This window comes from Zophobas morio, unplaced genomic scaffold, assembly GCF_036711695.1.
Source record: "Zophobas morio isolate AGI-343-1 ecotype UQ-CSIRO unplaced genomic scaffold, CSIRO_AGI_Zmor_V1 ptg000008l, whole genome shotgun sequence".
NCBI lineage: Eukaryota > Metazoa > Arthropoda > Insecta > Coleoptera > Tenebrionidae > Zophobas > Zophobas morio.
Window position 1 is genome coordinate 9749730 of NW_026972113.1, and position 17357 is coordinate 9767086.

Consider the following 17357-nt stretch of genomic DNA (forward strand, 5'->3'; position numbering starts at 1 on the left):
TTTCGGATTCAATTAATTAAAGATTCTACTTTATTTTAAAAAGTGCGATTTCTAATTTTTCGCAAAATCGTATCGTTTTATTCCAAACAACAGTCAAATTTTAAAACGAAAACTTCGCAATTTATGACAAATATTTATTATTTCTAAAGTGAGAGCTTCGAATTTGACAGTTGTATTAAACGTCTAAAAATCGATTTTCAAAATTTCAAAAGTCAAAATTTTAAAATCATGCTGAACACAATACGATTTAAGAAGTGGACGCCTTGGAGTTAATTTTGACTTTTTGACTATTTTTTACAAGAAAAAAGCGTCAGTTTTCTCGTAAATTTTATTTCGTTTTAGTGAAACTGACAGGGGAATTTTTAAAATTAAAACACCAAAAATCGAGATTTAAAAAAGCGTAACTTCGATCTCAAAAAATCAAAATCGAAAATTCTGAAGCTCCGTTTACATTTCAGAAAAAACTGTCAATTCTCGATGTTGGTGCTTTCTTGAATTTATTGTAATTTTAAAACGAAAAATCTGACACGAATAACTAATAAAATTTTGACATTTAAAACTACGACTCCGAAATTCTAAATATTGTAGATTACATATCAAAAAATCGATATTTGCGATCTCGAAAGTCAAAACTTGCAAACTAATTTCCAAACTTTACTATTTATAAAGTCAAAGATTTCGGATTCGATTAATTAAAGTTTCTACTTTATTTTAAAAAGTGCGATTTCTAATTTTTCGCAAAATCGTATAGTTTTATTCCAAACAACAGTCAAATTTTAAAACGAAAACTTCGCACTTTATGGCAAATTTTTATTATTTCAAAGGTGAGAGCTTCGAATTTGACAGTTGTATATTAAACGTCTAAAAATCGATTTTCAAAATTTGAAAAGTCAAAATTTTAAAATCATGCCGCACACAATACGATTTAAGAAGTCGACGCCTTGGAGTTAATTTTGACTTTTTGGCTATTTTTTACAAGAAAAAAGGGTCAGTTTTCTGGTAATTTTATTTCGTTTTAGTGAAACTTGACAGGGGAATTTTTTAAATTAAAACACCAGAAATCGAGATTTAAAAATGCATAACTTCGATCTCAAAAATCAAAATTGAAAATTCTGAAGTTTCGTTTACATTTCAGAAAAAAACTGTCAATTCTCGATGTTTGCGCTTTCTTGGTTTTATTGCAATTTTAAAATGAAAAGTCTGACACGAATGATAAAATTTTGACATTTAAAATTACGACCCCGAAATTCTAAATATTGTATGCTAGATATCCAAAAATCGATATTTGCGATCTCGAAAGTCAAAACTTGCAAACTAATTTCCAAACTTTACTATTTATAAAGCCAAAGATTTCGGATTCGATTAATTAAAGTTTCTACTTTATTTTAAAAAGTGCGATTTCTAATTTTTCGCAAAATCGTATGGTTTTATTCCAAACAACAGTCAAATTTTAAAACGAAAACTTCGCACTTTATGGCAAATTTTTATTATTTCAACAGTGAGAGCTTCGAATTTGACAGTTGTATATTAAACGTCTAAAAATCGATTTTCAAAATTTCAAAAGTCAAAATTTTAAAATCATGCCGCATACAATACGATTTAAGAAGTCGACGCCTTGGAGTTAATTTTGCCTTTTTGGCTATTTTTTACCAGAAAAAAGCGTCAGTTTTCTCGTAATTTTATTTTGTTTTAGTGAAACTGACAGGGGAATTTTTAAAATTAAAACACCAGAAATCGAGATTTAAAAATGCATAACTTCGATCTCAAAAATCAAAATTGAAAATGCTGAAGCTCCGTTTACATTTCAGAAAAAACTGTCAATTCTCGATGTTGGTGCTTTCTTGAATTTATTGTAATTTTAAAACGAAAAATCTGACACGAATAACTAATAAAATTTTGACATTTAAAACTACGACTCCGAAATTCTAAATATCGTAGATTACATATCAAAAAATCGATATTTGCGATCTCGAAAGCCAAAACTTGCAAACTAATTTCCAAATTTTACTATTTATAAAGTCAAAGATTTCGGATGCAATTAATTAAAGTTTCTACTTCATTTTAAAAAGTGCGATTTCTGATTTTTCGCAAAATCGTATCGTTTTATTCCAAACAACAGTCAAATTTTAAAACTAAAACTTCGCACTTTATGGCAAATTTTTATTATTTAAAAGGTGAGAGCTTCGAATTTGACAGTTGTATTTTAAACGTCTAAAAATCGATTTTCAAAATTTCAAAAGTCAAAATTTTAAAATCATGCCGCACACAATACGATTTAAGAAGTCGACGCCTTGGAGTTAATTTTGACTTTTTGGCTATTTTTTACCAGAAAAAAGCGTCAGTTTTCTCGTAATTTTATTTCGTTTTAGTGAAACTGACAGGGGAATTTTTAAAATTAAAACACCAGAAATCGAGATTTAAAAATGCATAACTTCGATCTCAAAAATCAAAATTGAAAATTCTGAAGCTCCGTTTACATTTCAGAAAAATTGTCAATTCTCGATGTTTGTGCTTTCTTGGTTTTATCGTAATTTTAAAACGAAAAATCTGACACGAATGATAAAATTTTGACATTTAAAACTACGACTCCGAAATTCGAAATATTGTAGGCTAGATATCCAAAAATCGATATTTGCGATCTCGAAAGTCAAAACTTGCAAACTAATTTCCAAACTTTACTATTTATAAAGACAAAGATTTGTAATTCATTTAATTAAAGTTTCTACTTTATTTTAAAAAATGCGAGTACTAATTTTTCCCAAAATAGTATCATTTTATTGCAAACAACCGTCAAATTTTAAAACGAAAATTTCGCAATTAATGCCAAATTTTTATTATTTCAAAAACCATAGCTTCGAATTTGACAATTATACCTTGAACGTCTAAAAATCGATTTTCAAAATTTCAAAAGTCAAAATTTTAAAATCATGCCGCAAATCTCACGATTTAAGAAGTCGACGCCTTGGAGTTAATTTTGACTTTTTGGCTATTTTTCACAAGAAAAAAGCGTCAGTTTTCTAGTAATTTTATTTCGTTTTAGTGAAACTGACAGGGGAATTTTTAAAATTAAAACACCATAAATCGAGATTTAAAAATGCGTAACTTCGATCTCAAAAATCAAAATTGAAAATTCTGAAGCTCCGTTTACATTTCAGAAAAATTGTCAATTCTCGATGTTTGTGCTTTCTTGAATTTATCGTAATTTTAAAACGAAAAATCTGACACGAATGATAAAATTTTGACATTTAAAACTACGACTCCGAAATTCGAAATATTGTAGGCTAGATATCCAAAAATCGATATTTGCGATCTCGAAAGTCAAAACTTGCAAACTAATTTCCAAACTTTACTATTTATAAAGACAAAGATTTGTAATTCATTTAATTAAAGTTTCTACTTTATTTTAAAAAATGCGAGTACTAATTTTTCCCAAAATAGTATCATTTTATTGCAAACAACCGTCAAATTTTAAAACGAAAATTTCGCAATTAATGCCAAATTTTTATTATTTCAAAAACCATAGCTTCGAATTTGACAATTATACCTTGAACGTCTAAAAATCGATTTTCAAAATTTCAAAAGTCAAAATTTTAAAATCATGCCGCAAATCTCGCGATTTAAGAAGTCGACGCCTTGAAGTTAGTTTTGACTTTTTGACTATTTTTTACAAAAAGAGCATCCGTTTTTTCATCATTTTATTAAGTTTTACTGAAACTGACGGGAATTTTTAAAATTAAATCTCCAAAAATCAATTGAAAATTCTCAAGCTGTTTACATTTCAGGAAAAACTGTCAATTGTAGACCTTCGTGGTGACTCTTGGTTTTATCGTAATTTTAAAAGAAAAATCTGAGTCGAATAATAAAATTTTGCCATTTAAACTGTGACTCCGAATTGTGAATATTATTGGCTGGAGATCCAAAAATCGATATTTGCGATTTCAAAAGTAAAAAATTTCAAACTAATTTTCAAACTTTACTACTTATAAAGTAAAGATTTGGAATTCATTTAATTAAAGTTTCTACTTTATTTTAAAACATGCGAGTTCTAATTTTTCCCAAAATAGTATCATTTTATTACAAACAAACTGTCAAATTTTAAAACGAAAATTTCGCAATTAATGCCAAATTTTTATTATTTCAAAAACCAGAGCTTCGAATTTGACAATTATACCTTAAACGGCTAAAAATCGATTTTCAAAATTTCAAAAGTCAAAATTTTAAAATCATGCCGCAAATCTCGCGATTTAAGAAGTCGACGCCTTGAAGTTAATTTTGCCTTTTTGACTATTTTTTACAAAAAGAGCATCCGTTTTTTCATCATTTTATTAAGTTTACTGAAACTGACGGGGAATTTTTAAAATTAAATCTCCAAAAATCAATTGAAAGTTCTGACGCTGTGTTCACATTTCTGGAAAAACTGTCAATTGTAGACCTTCGTGGTGACTCTTGGTTTTATCGTAATTTTAAAATAAAAATCTGAGTCGAATAATAAAATTTTGACATTTAAACTGTGACTCCGAATTGTAAATATTATTGGCTGGAGATCCAAAAATCGATATTTGCGATTTCAAAAGTAAAAAATTTCAAACTAATTTCCAAACTTTACTACTTATAAAGTCAAAGATTTGAAATTCATTTAATTCAAGTTTCTACTTTATTTTAAAAAATGCGAGTCCTAATTTTTCTCAAAATAGTATTATTTTATTGCAAACAGCCGTCAAATTTTAAAACGAAAATTTCGCAATTAATGCCAAATTATTATTATTTCAAAAACCAGAGCTTCGAATTTGACAATTATACCTTAAACGTCTAAAAATCGATTTTCAAAATTTCAAATGTCAAAATTTTAAATTCACACTGCAAATGTCACGATTTAACAAGTCGACGCCTTGAAGTTAATTTTGACTTAAGATTGAATCTCCAAAAATCAATTCGTTTTATCGTAATATTAATAGCAAAATTCTTATCAAAAAATCGACACTTGAAATCTCGCAATTGACGTCAAATTTTTATGATTTCAATAAAGAATACAATTTCAAATAAAACCAATCCACTCAAATAATCAAATCTTCACACAAATATTCCCCCATCAATGACGACACTGATCATGAAATCCCAAAATAAAAACCCATTACGATTGTTCCAATTACAACACCTACTTCCAACCCACTCCACCGAATGCAATTACAATAACCCTATTTACTGCACGTCCGCATCACTCCTGAAATCCTCTCCAAAGAAAAAAAAAAAAAAACAAATCCCGACAAAAATAACACAACGTTAAACAAACACCCTCAACACTAACCAGACGCAAGACCCATCACCTGCAAATCAAACTCCAAAGCGTGCAAAAACGTGCAAAATAACGAAAAGGTGTTATTAATGCCAGAGGGGAAGGTACAGAGCGTATTTGCCTAAATTATCACAAGATAAACAAATTTAGGTTTTATCTGATTGAAATTTTTGGAAATGTTACATCACCAACACGAAATCCAATTTAGTAGACCAGAACGTTCCGGTGTTGCATAGCGAATCGTATTTGCACGTTCTTATCTTCAAAGGAATGGTAAATACGGGTGTTTGGAATGGTTTTATGGCCGTGTCAAGGTGGGATGAGTGCAATTAGGTCTTCACTTGTCTCATGTTTCATGTACTAAACGATTTTTGTTTATTTTTATTGGCGGATTCTGGCTTGTATGCACGATAATTATTTTCGTATGTACGTCAGAAGAGCCATGTGCATAATCCAAGGTTCATTTAAATTCGTACAATATGAAAAATAAATGGAACGGTGGCTTTGTGAACAGTTTATATCGTATCGTAAATAACATCGTATTATCTAATCTAAACCCATCGTGTGTCAAAAATAAAAGCGACTTAATCTGCCCGCTGCAATTGGCCTGATAAAGTGAAATATGGGTCAAGAACTTGGCTCGATTGATTACAGGTGCATGCTAAGATTTCGTGATTGATTAATTTTTCGGTTGTTGGACACTTTTGGACGAAGAAAGTGAGCGAAGGTTATCGTTCGATTGGTACTTATCGCAAGACATACGAGTATTTATCTACAGAGTACGAGGAGACGATGTCATTCAGTACTGTTGTTGTTTGATAAGCAAGCAATTCCATTTAAAAACATGCGGTAGATAATACCATGAATGACTCCCAATTCTGTGTACTGTGGAGTGTTTACATGGAGCGGCATTTTTACAAAAATTCAACCAAAATTTTACTACTATAAAACTGAACGTAGCTGTCAAGAAAGACAGACGTCTAGTAAAACAATATTTATGGTTATAAGCCGGTCTATTAAAAAACCGCATTAAAATGAGCTCATTTCTGGCTAAATTAATATTAAAAGATGAGTTATTCAATTCGAGCACTGCATGCTTCCGAAAGGTCGCACATTGGCCTCTTGATCAATGGTCACTTAGTAGTTGAGATGTCGGTAAAAGCTAATTTTGTAGGCAAATTTACATATAGTGGATTTTTGTTCTCATTTGCTATAAAGCTAAATATTCTAAAAATCGTTGAAAAATTAAAAATCTTGACGATTTCGAAAAAGAAGAACGTTTTTGTACAAATTTTGTAATTGCCATGGTTGTCATTTTTCCTACAATTGTTTTAAAGCATTTGAAAAATCGCTAACGAGTTTTCAATTTTTCGTTTCGTCAGTTTTTCAATTTGCAATTTTTCAATTTTTCGGTTTTTTCTTCGTTAATTTTACGATATCTCTTCGAGTTTTCATTTTTAGATTTTCCACTTCTTTTGGACGTTTCAATTTTTAGATTTTTCACTTTTTCATTTCTTCAATTTTTCGAGAAAAACGAGAAAGTACAAGTTATTCTACGTGACTTACATTAGAAGCACAGTCCAAAATTATTGAATAATAGATTGACTTTGTTTTTTATAATAATATTTCTTGTTCTTTGCGGCAAAAAATTGTTGAAAAAACTATGAATATAAAGAAAAAAAAACACGAAGATTAAGCCCCACCCACCCGCCCCGATCTCAATTGCGATGAGTTTTTCATTCATAATCAGACGAGGGGCGGAGTTTAATTGTAACATCAATATTTTTTTGAAAAATTCTACCTTTTTAAAAACATATTTCATATGGTAATTTCTTGTAGGGAAATCAGGATTTTGCAATTAAACTCCGCCCCTGAGCTCACGATGAATAAAATATTCATCACAATGGAGAAGGGGTGGGTGGGCGGAGCTTATACTTTGTCCATGTTTTCTTAATATACGAAGTCTTCTTTTCCCAACAAGAAACTGAAAACATATTTAACTATCTTGTTTTTGAAAGAAAATTCTGTATATTAAAAAAACAAAAATTAAGCATCACCAACCCCCCCGATGTCAATTGTGATGAATTTTTCATTCGTTGTTAGACCGAAGGGCGGAGCGTAATTGCAAAATACATATTTCTCAATTGATTTGAATGAGTTTGTCTTCTCAAAACAGAAGGCTAAAATTACTGATTAAACCACAATCGAACGGATCATGAAACGTCAAGAAAACATAAAAGTGGCAATTCGTCCGATGGACTCGATTACTATAACTCCTTAGCTTACGCTCGGGAAGTAAAAATCAAAAATCTTGAAGGAAATTTTTTAAATATTCTGTAAATCACATAGTTAACATTTCGATCTAAAAATTTTAGATGAACATTTCTTGAATTTTGTAAACCGATGAAAAATGAACACTTATTTCTTATCAGACATATAAGATGAATTAAAAAAAAAAGTACGTCGGAAAATATCACTTGTTAAGAATATCAAGTCAAAATTTTTAAATACTGAGGATTTGATTTGGATTTTTAAGAAATATATATTGGGTGTCTGGAAAATGACGGATTAACTCTTTTTTTTTAATTTCAAACAAACTTGAGATTCTAGGTATTACTGCTTGAAAAGAATTTGAAAGTGCTTTGGAGCCTCTAGTGTCTTTTCTGATAGTAATGTAATTAAATTTCTTATATGATATGTCATTTGCTAAAAGCAGTCTTATCTTAGCAGGTAGTAGCCCCACCCACCCACCCTCTCTTTTCTTATAGTATTTGTCATTTGCTAAAAGTAGTCTTGTCTTAGGAAGTACTAGCCCTATAAGAAAATAAAGGGCGGGTGGGCGGGGCAAATATTTGCCAAAATAAGATTAATTTTGGCAAATGAGTTATCCTCTAAGAGAAGAGAGGGTGGGTGGGCGGGGCTAATATTTACCAAGATAAAACTGACTGCCAAATGGCATACCCTGGAAGAAAATAACGGGTGGGTGGGCGGGGCCAATACTTGCGAAGATAAAACTGATTTTGGCAAATGATATACTCTCCACCCTTCACTTTCTTAGAAAATGAGATTTGGCAATATCAGTTTTATCTTAGCAAATATTAGCCCCGCCCACCCACCCTCTCTTCTCTTACAGCGTATCTCATTTGCCAAAATCAGTCTTATCTTGGCAAGTATTGGCCCCGCCCACCTACCCTTTATTTTCTTCGAGGGTATGCCATTTGGCAATATCAGGTTTATCTTAGCAAGTGCTGATGACTAACATTTAGAAAAAATTATCAAAATTTGGAGACACTACGAGAGATTAATGACTGTTTGTTATGGTTATTGTCCCAAAAAAAAAAAGGTGGATTTCGGTCACCATCATTACTAAGAAATCGGAAAGTAAACCGGAGGTATTTACGCATTAGGTGCGTGCAGTGTTGCCAATTTTACTTTTAATTTAAAATTACGTTTTTTTCGTAATGTACACCATAAAGAATTGTTTAATTATTTTTTGGGACTCCCAAAATTCCCGTACATAACGTTCTGAAGAGTTAATCCGCCATTTTCCACACACCCGGTATATTATCCTGTTTCAAAAATACGTCAATATCCTTGGAATTTTGTTGTTATTTTCGTACAATTGTGATAAAACCGAGTACATATTCTAAAAATCCTTGAAAAATAAAAAATCTTGAAGATTTCGAAAAGGAAGAACGGTTTTTACAAATTTTGTAATTCGCATAGTTAATATTTCGATCTAAAAATATTAGCTCAATTTTTTTGAACTTCTGTAAACGGATCAAAGATGAACACTTATTTCTCGTCAGAAATATAACACGATTTAAAAAAAAGTACACTGGAAAATATCACTTGCTAAGACCATCATCTCAAAATTTTTAAATACTGTGGGCTTGGTTTTGACTTTTTTTTGGAAATATATAAAATCAGGCGGTTTTAAAAATACATGAATACCCTAGGAATTTTGTTATCATTTTCCTACAATTGGTCTAAAGCTCATCATTCTAAAAATCGTTAGAAAATCTAAAATCTTAACGATTTCGAAAAGGAAGAACGTTTTTTACAAATTTTTCAATTTCAAAATATTAGATAAACATTTTTTTAACCTTCTGTGAACGGATGAAAGATGAACACTTATTTCTCATCAGAAATATAACATGAATTAACAAAAAGTACCTTGAAAAATATCACGTTGTTGAAAGTATCAAGTCAAAATTTTTAAATACTGTGGACTTAATTTGGATCTTTTAGAAATATATATCGGGTATCTGGAAAATGACGGATTAACTCTTTTTTTTTAATTTCAAACAATCTTGAGATTCTAGGTATTCCTGCTTGAAAAGAATTTGAAAGTGCTTTGGAGCTTCTAGCATCTTAGCAGGTACTAGCTCCACCCACCCACCCTCTCTTTTCTTATAGGATGTCACTTGCTAAAAGTAGTCTCGTCTTAGGAAGTACTAGCCCTATAAGAAAATAAAGGGCGGGTGGGCGGGGTTAGTACTTGCCAAAATAAGATTGATTTTGGCAAATCAGATATCCTCTAAGAGAAGAGAGGGTGGGTGGGCGGGGCTAATATTTACCAAGATAAAACTGACTGTCAAATGGCATACATTCGAAGAAAATAAAGGGTGGGTGGGCGGGGCCAATACTTGCGAAAGATAAAACTGATTTTGGCAAATGATGTACTCTCTACCCTTCATTTTCTTAGAGTACTTGTCAAAATAAGATTGATTTTGGCAAATCAGACATCCTCTAAGAAAAGAGAGGGTGGGTGGGCGGGGCTAATATTTACCAAGATAAAACTGACTGTCAAATGGCATACAATCGAAGAAAATAAAGGGTGGGTGGGCGGGGCCAATACTTGCGAAGATAAAACTGATTTTGGCAAATGATATATTCTCTACCCTTCATTTTCTTAGAGGGTATGTTATTTGGCAATATCAGTTTTATCTTAGCAAATACTAGCCCCGCCCAACCACCCTCTTACAACTGTGATAAATCCGAGTACATATTCTAAGAATCCTTAAAAAAATAAAAAATCTTGAAGATTTTTTATAAAAGGAAGAACGGTTTTTACACATTTTGTAATTCGCATAGTTAATATTTCGGTCTAAAAATATTAGATCATAATGTTTTGAGCTTCTGTAAACTTCTCATCAGAAATATAACATGAAATATAACACGTTGGAAGATAAATGTTTTCATGACTCTAAATTAAGAAAAAAACGAACGTTTAGAATGCGAGCGCAGCGAGCACGTTCAGATTTTATGAGAAAAAATTCGTTTAAAATTATAAAATATTGAGGTCCGAAATTTTTGCGTCCTTGCCTGTGTTTTTCCAATAAAACGTAAAATGAGCTCATTTCTGATTAAATTAATAAAAGATGTGTTAATTTGAACAGCTACTACGACCGTTATGCGGTGAAAGCCAATTTTGAAGACAAAGTGAGTAGTATATAAAAATGGGGCCACACATTTGTTACATAGAATGACCCATTATTCATCTCAATCAACGTAAATTCAGTGTGCAACCATGCACGTTGTTTAAATATCAAATTTTGAAATACACACTAATTTCGTAATGATTCCTATCAACAACTACAATAAACCATAAATACTCTTAAAATAGTCCATTATGTAACAAAAACCAAAAGAGCATGACGAGTGCAATTTCAAAAATAGAACCCCAAAAACAAACCAGTTTTAGTTAAGTCAATTTCCTGTTCAAAAGCAACATGGCCACCGTTTCCGTTTGAATTTTTGGCTGCGCCGTCATACTTCGCATGCAACACCGAAACTTCACCCCGCAACCCCACCCCCAGCAAAAACTCCACCTTCCTTGCCTTACAATCGCAGTCACTCGCCTCGTAGGACCAAGTGCACGAGATTCCCGCAAACCTCCTGACGCAGCGCCCCAGCTCCACGTCCTCGTGGGTGGTGTACAGGTTACTCAGACACTCCTCCACGAACGGTGCCATTCTCTTCAACGTCTCCCTGCTGAAGATCACCCCAGGCCCGCCCATGCAGAAGTTCTCGTCGCTGTCCAGCGACAACGTCCCGAACTCCTCCGTGGTGCCCCGGCCCGTCTGCCCGATGAACCACGGCTTGCGACTGTCCACCGAGCGCAGCAGCTCCTCCAGGCGGTCCGTGCGCACGTAGACGTCGTCGTCGGCCCGCATGAACCACTCGAAGCGGTCGATGTAGTGGTCGTACATGTACTTGAGCATCATGAAGGACTTCTTCTGGGGCGGGTACGAGTCGTCCACGTCGGGCAGCGCCACCAGCGGCACCTGGTCGCTGTAGGAGTCCTCCGAGCTGAAGAAGACCACCTTTCCGGGGAGCTTGCGGCCCCAGGTCTCGTAGACGGCGCGGGCTCGCGTGTCCAGGTACTGCGCCGCTGTCATGACCCCCACGAAGACGAGGTTGTCGTCGGAGCGGGCGGGCGGCGGCGCCGCCGCCGCCGCCTTCGGCCGGCTCTGCGAGCACGTGTGCTCCCGGTTAGAGAACTGCGAGATGAGGACCCCCACGAGCACTCCGAGAACGACTTTGACGAGCTTTTTCCTTCTTGCCATGGTCCGCTGCGCGCTGGGTGCTTAGTACCATCGTTCACTGGCGCGCCAACGTCACTGGGTCAAAGGGGATGTGCACGAGTGGAGCATTTCGACCGGCACTTATCTTATCTGTGTTTATTCGATCGATTCGGGTTTTTCGCGAGCGGTACCACTCATCCTTGAACCTTGGCGTGCTCACTCGGTCGCTGGCCTCGGCGGACTGCAGGCTCGACTCGGCTTCGGCTCGAGCTCGACGGTGAGGCGCGAACGACGGTTGCGCGGACGACGGCCTTGCTGCAGACACTTCCGCTGGGTTATTGCAAAATTGCCGAAATACGAGGAAGACGACGTTCGCACGCCCACGGCGGGGTGGGATGATTTATGGGCTCTGTGGGCGCAGGGACCGGAAGCTGGCGGTACAACATGTGGTGGTACTTGACGAAGGACCACGTGGTTGGGTACTTTCGACGACGAAGTGGACAGGACGCGGAAGAAACCAATTTCATTATTTTTTAAATTAGATTTATAAAGATAAAATCACTAAAACAGCTTTAGTAAATTTCTGTCATCAGTCCATTACTTTCTAAACTTTATTCCAAGTAGCGCAGATTTGACGAATTTTGAGTCATCCAAATTAATTTCGTTTCTTAGCAGAAAGTAACTGGGTTTTCAGTATTTTCCTAGGAAGATACATATTTACATTTTACATTCGTCGAATTTAATTACATAACTTCTCGTAAAATGGATTATTTTCAAAAATTTTTGTTCAGATTCAGTTTAGACAATCCAGAAATTCTAAAATGGGTTTTCATGTCCCTTATGGCATTGATTAAACACATACAGATGGACCCATCCTATTGTTTGGAGCGAACATGCATACCCTCATAACAGCAACAAAACTGTTCTTTAATTTACCACTCGATAGAGGGCGACCGAAAAAATTTTGAACAATCTCATAGTAGGCATTAAGATAATTTACAACGTTGTCAAATGAGGCAAACACAACTTTGTCGATATTTCTAGTCAATTAGATTTTATTTCGTTTACAAGTTTCTGATAAATAAATGGGATTATTATAAAGAACAAATAATTTTTCAATTTTTCAGTTTTTCGTTTTTCATTTCTTCAATTTTTCGGATTGCAATTTATACAAAATTTGCAAAATTCGGGAAATCTAACAAATCCAGTAAATTAAAAAAACTCAAGAAATCCACTTCCAAAAATCGAAAATATCCAAAAAAACCAAAAATCCGAAAATAAAATAAGCAAAAATACTAATTATTATAAAAAAATCGAAAACATTTAATAAATCCAAAAACTTCAGAAGTTTAAAAGAATTAAAAAAGCCAAACAAATTCAAATGAATCGAAAAAAATCATTTTTCATTTATTGGATTTTAAAAGTTGATTTTTCGATTGTCATTTTTGGTTTTTTGAGTTTTTCGATTTTTAGTTCTTCGATTTTTAATTTTTCAATTTTTCAGCTTTTCGAATCAAAGAATTGGAAAAAATACAAAATTGTAAAACAGAAAAATCAAAACTGAAAAACGAAAAAGTATGAAAGATCTGAAAATTATACATCAAGAACTTGAAAAATTGAAGAAACGTAAAATTGAAAAATCCTCAATTTTGAATTGATCAAAAATTTCCGAAAAATCCAAAAAACCCAAGCAATGCAAGAAACCCAAGTAACTCAAAATAGCAAAATAATTCAAAGAAGTCGAAAATATCCAGGAAATTAAAAAACATCAAAAAAAATCAATGAATATACAAAATTAAAAATATCACAAAATCCAAGAAACTCAAAAAACTCAGAAAAATTCAATAAATCCAAAAATCCAAAAAAAAAGTATCCAAAAAATACAAAAATTTGAAAATAAAGAAGCAAAAAATTACAATTGGACAAAAAATCAAAATAAATTGAATAAATCGGAAAACCAAAGAAATCCAAAAAGTCCGAAAGACTTTAAAATCCAAAAAGAATTAAAATATCCAAAATTCAAGAATTAAAAAAAAATCGAAAAATTGGAAGAATTAAAAAAATGCAAAAAATTGCAAAAATAAAAAAAAATATCCTAAATCCAAAAAATCCAAAAAATTGATAAAGTAAAATAAAGTAAAACCAAGAAAACCAAAAATGCAAGAAACTCAACAAACTCATATTTTCAAATTTTCTAAAAAAATGTATAAAAAAAGCAATGAATTTACAAAATTTAACAAAACAGAAATCCAAGAAACTCAATATTTCCAAAAATCTAAAAAAAAAACACTCCAAAAAATACAAAAATTGGCACAAAAGCAAAAAAATCACAACTATCCAAAAAATCGAAATAAATTGAATAAATCCAAAAACCCCAAGAAAATCCAATAAATCCAAAGAAGTCTAAAAAAATTCAAAAAAATAAAAAAAATCAAAAAACCCAAATAAATCCAAAAACTATTCAAAAAAATTAAAAACACAGAAAATAAAGCCAAAAACCGAACAAAATACCAAAAAATCTAACAACTTCCTAAAAATCAGCTAAAAACTGTCAAAATAAAAAAAAATAAAAACATTAAAAAATGCAAGACACAAAAAAAAACAAAAAATTAAAAAAAAACAAAAATAAAAAACCTCAAAACACCAAAAATAAATTCCAAAAAAAATCGAAAAAAATTAAAATATCCAAAACTCAAAAATTAAAAAAAATCGAAAAAATTGGGAGATTTAAAAAAAACAAATAATTCCAAAAATTGCAAAACTTAAAAAAAATCCTGATTCCAAAGTATCAAAAAAAATCCAGAAAATTTAAAAAGGAAAGTAAAGTAAATTCCAAGAAACCCAAGAAACTAAAAAAAAAGCAGGAAATTCACTAATTCCAAAAATCCCAAAAATATAAAGGAACCAAAAAATACAAAAATCGGAAAATAAAAAACCAAAAAATAACAATTGGACAAAAAATCAAAGTAAATTGAATAAACCGGAAAACCAAAGAAATCCAAAAAAATCCGAAAGACAAACAAAAAAAATCCAAAAACAATTAAAATATCCAAAATTCAAGAATTAAAAAAAATCGAAAAATTGGAAGAATTAAAAAAATGCAAAAAATTGCAAAAATTAAAAAAATATCCTAAATCCAAAAAATTGATAAAGTAAAATAAAGTAAAACCAAGAAACCCAAAAATGCAAGAAACCCAACAAACTCATATTTCCAAGTTTTTCAAAAAATGTATAAAAAAAAACAATGAATTTACAAAATTTAACAAAACAAAAATCCAAGAAACTCAAGAAACTCAAAAAACTCAGGGAATTCAATAATTCCAAAAATCTAAAAAAAAAATACTCCAAAAAATACAAAAATTGGCACAAAAGCAAAAAATAACAACTATCCAAAAAATCGAAATAAATTGAATAAATCTAAAAATCCCAAGAAAATACAACAAATCCAAAGAAGTCTAAAAAAAAAAAATTCAAAAAAATAAAAAAAATCAAAAAACCCAAATAAATAAAAAAAAAATAAAAAAGCAGAAAATACCAAATAAAACTAAAAAACCCAACAAAATACCAAAAAATCTAACAACATCCAAAAAATCAGCTAAAAACTTTAAAAATAACAACATTAAAAAAATGCAAGACACAAAAAAAAACAAAAAAAAATCAAAAGAAACAAAAATTAAAAAAACCTCCAAAACACTAATCGAAAAAATTGGGAGATTTAAAAAAACAAATAATTCCAAAAATTGCAAAACTTAAAAAAAATCCTGATTTCAAAAAATCAAAAAAAAAAATCCAGAAAATTTAAAAAGGAAAGTAAAGTAAATTCCAAGAAACCCAAGAAACTAAAAAAAAACTCAAAATTCAATAATTTCAAAAATCCAAAAAATATACAAAAATCGGAAAATAAAAAGCAAAAAATAACAACTATCCAAAAAATCGAAATAAATTGAATAAATCCGAAAACCCCATAAAATCCAATATGTCCAAAGAACTCAAAAAAAAACAAAAAAATCCAAATAAATGCTAAAAAAATCCAAACAATTCCAAAAAAAATTAAAAAAAAATCCAAAAAAACAACAAAATCGAAAAAAAAAACAAAAAATAAAATCAAAAATATTCCAAAAAATCAAATTTTAAAAACCTTTTAAACGTTCGAGTACTTAGAGTTTTCAGAGTCCTTAGAGTCTTACTATCTTTGGAAAATTTGGATACTTCAGAATTACTAGAAATTTTATAAAGTTTAGAATTTTTAGGCCCCAAGAGTCTTTAAACATTTTAAAACTTTCAAATATTTAGAATATCTACAATCTTAAGATTCTGTAAACTTTTGAAATTTTGAGATTTAGTTTTTTTTTAATTTTTTCCAGATTAGCCCAATTTTTCAGATTTTCCGAAGTACACATACTGACCAGAATTTCTACTTTTTCCAAAATCCGACTCCAGTTATACCAGAATTTTGAAATTCAACCTTTTCCAACACTTTCAAGATTTCTAGGTCCACCACATTTTTCCCACACTTTCTAAATTTTTTCAGATTTTCTAAAATTTATAAATCTCAAGAGTCTAAATTTTTGGAATTTTTGGAATCTATGGAATCTTTACAGTGTCCAAGATTTACAAGATAATAATTTCGGTGTTCAAGCTTCAGTGCTTTTAGGATTTATAAAAATTAAAGAAAGCATTTTTCCGATCTTTACGATTTTTAGGTCTTTAAGATTTTCGTTTTCGTTAAAGTCTTTGGAATTTTAAGAGTTCACGCAATTTTTACAAGATTTAGAATCTTTGGCTTTTTCGAATTTTCACTAGGAGTTTTACAAAACCTCAAATTTCTGCAATTTCTAGGATCCCCAGGTTCTTTAAAATTTTTAAGATTTTGTTGGATGTCTTTTATATTTAGAACATTGTTTAGAGTACGTACTTAATCAATGCTCGTGGACAATTATTTTAGTGGGTGCTGATGTTCCATTAAGCGTAATTATTCGATTGAGATAGCTTATGCAACCAACTCTACACACACGATATTCACGAAAAACACCGGCAACCAACAATACTTACTTGTGATACATGGTGTGGAATTTAAATGAACTTCAAACACAAGGGTTCAAGTCATTAGTCATTACAAAACTATAGTTAATAGATTACAAGGCATTTTATGTTCTTCCATCATACAACTAACCCCTCACAAACATCACAATAAATATCACAACTTGATAAATTCTTCACAAGTCCTTTTTCTCTTCCACGATTTTTTGATTAGGTTGTATCTCAGTTTTATTAATGTCTTTCACGTCCTGCGAATCCGCTTTCAGCTGCTTATTTTCCCACGGATTCCAGTACTTTAGAAGTATGGGTTGGATGTATCGGTGAAAAATGAACAGCAACAAAGGAATGATAAAACAAGGAACGCAACCGGCCATTTTATCCTACAGGAATGTTCCACCTGGAATTGTACACACGTAAGATATATTAATTAGTGCCCCTACCTCACCTATTATTTACAAATACTCAAAAAATTGACGACCCAAAATTTCTGGAGC

General features: G+C 31.6%; 1 protein-coding gene across 2 annotated transcripts in view; it reads right to left on the reverse strand.

The window, feature by feature from the left end:
• Positions 1–12323, reverse strand: part of LOC135125262 (chondroitin sulfate synthase 1) — a 42840-nt gene extending 30517 nt beyond the window's left edge. The window contains exon 1 of one of the 2 annotated variants that reach the window (XM_064050702.1): positions 11137–12323. In XM_064050702.1, coding sequence (XP_063906772.1) covers positions 11137–11865 — 729 coding nt within the window. In that variant the 5' untranslated portion in view covers positions 11866–12323. The remainder of the gene's footprint in view (positions 1–11136) is intronic. The other variant, XM_064050703.1, reaches the window with a different exon arrangement.
• Between the last annotated feature and the right edge of the window lie 5034 nt (positions 12324–17357).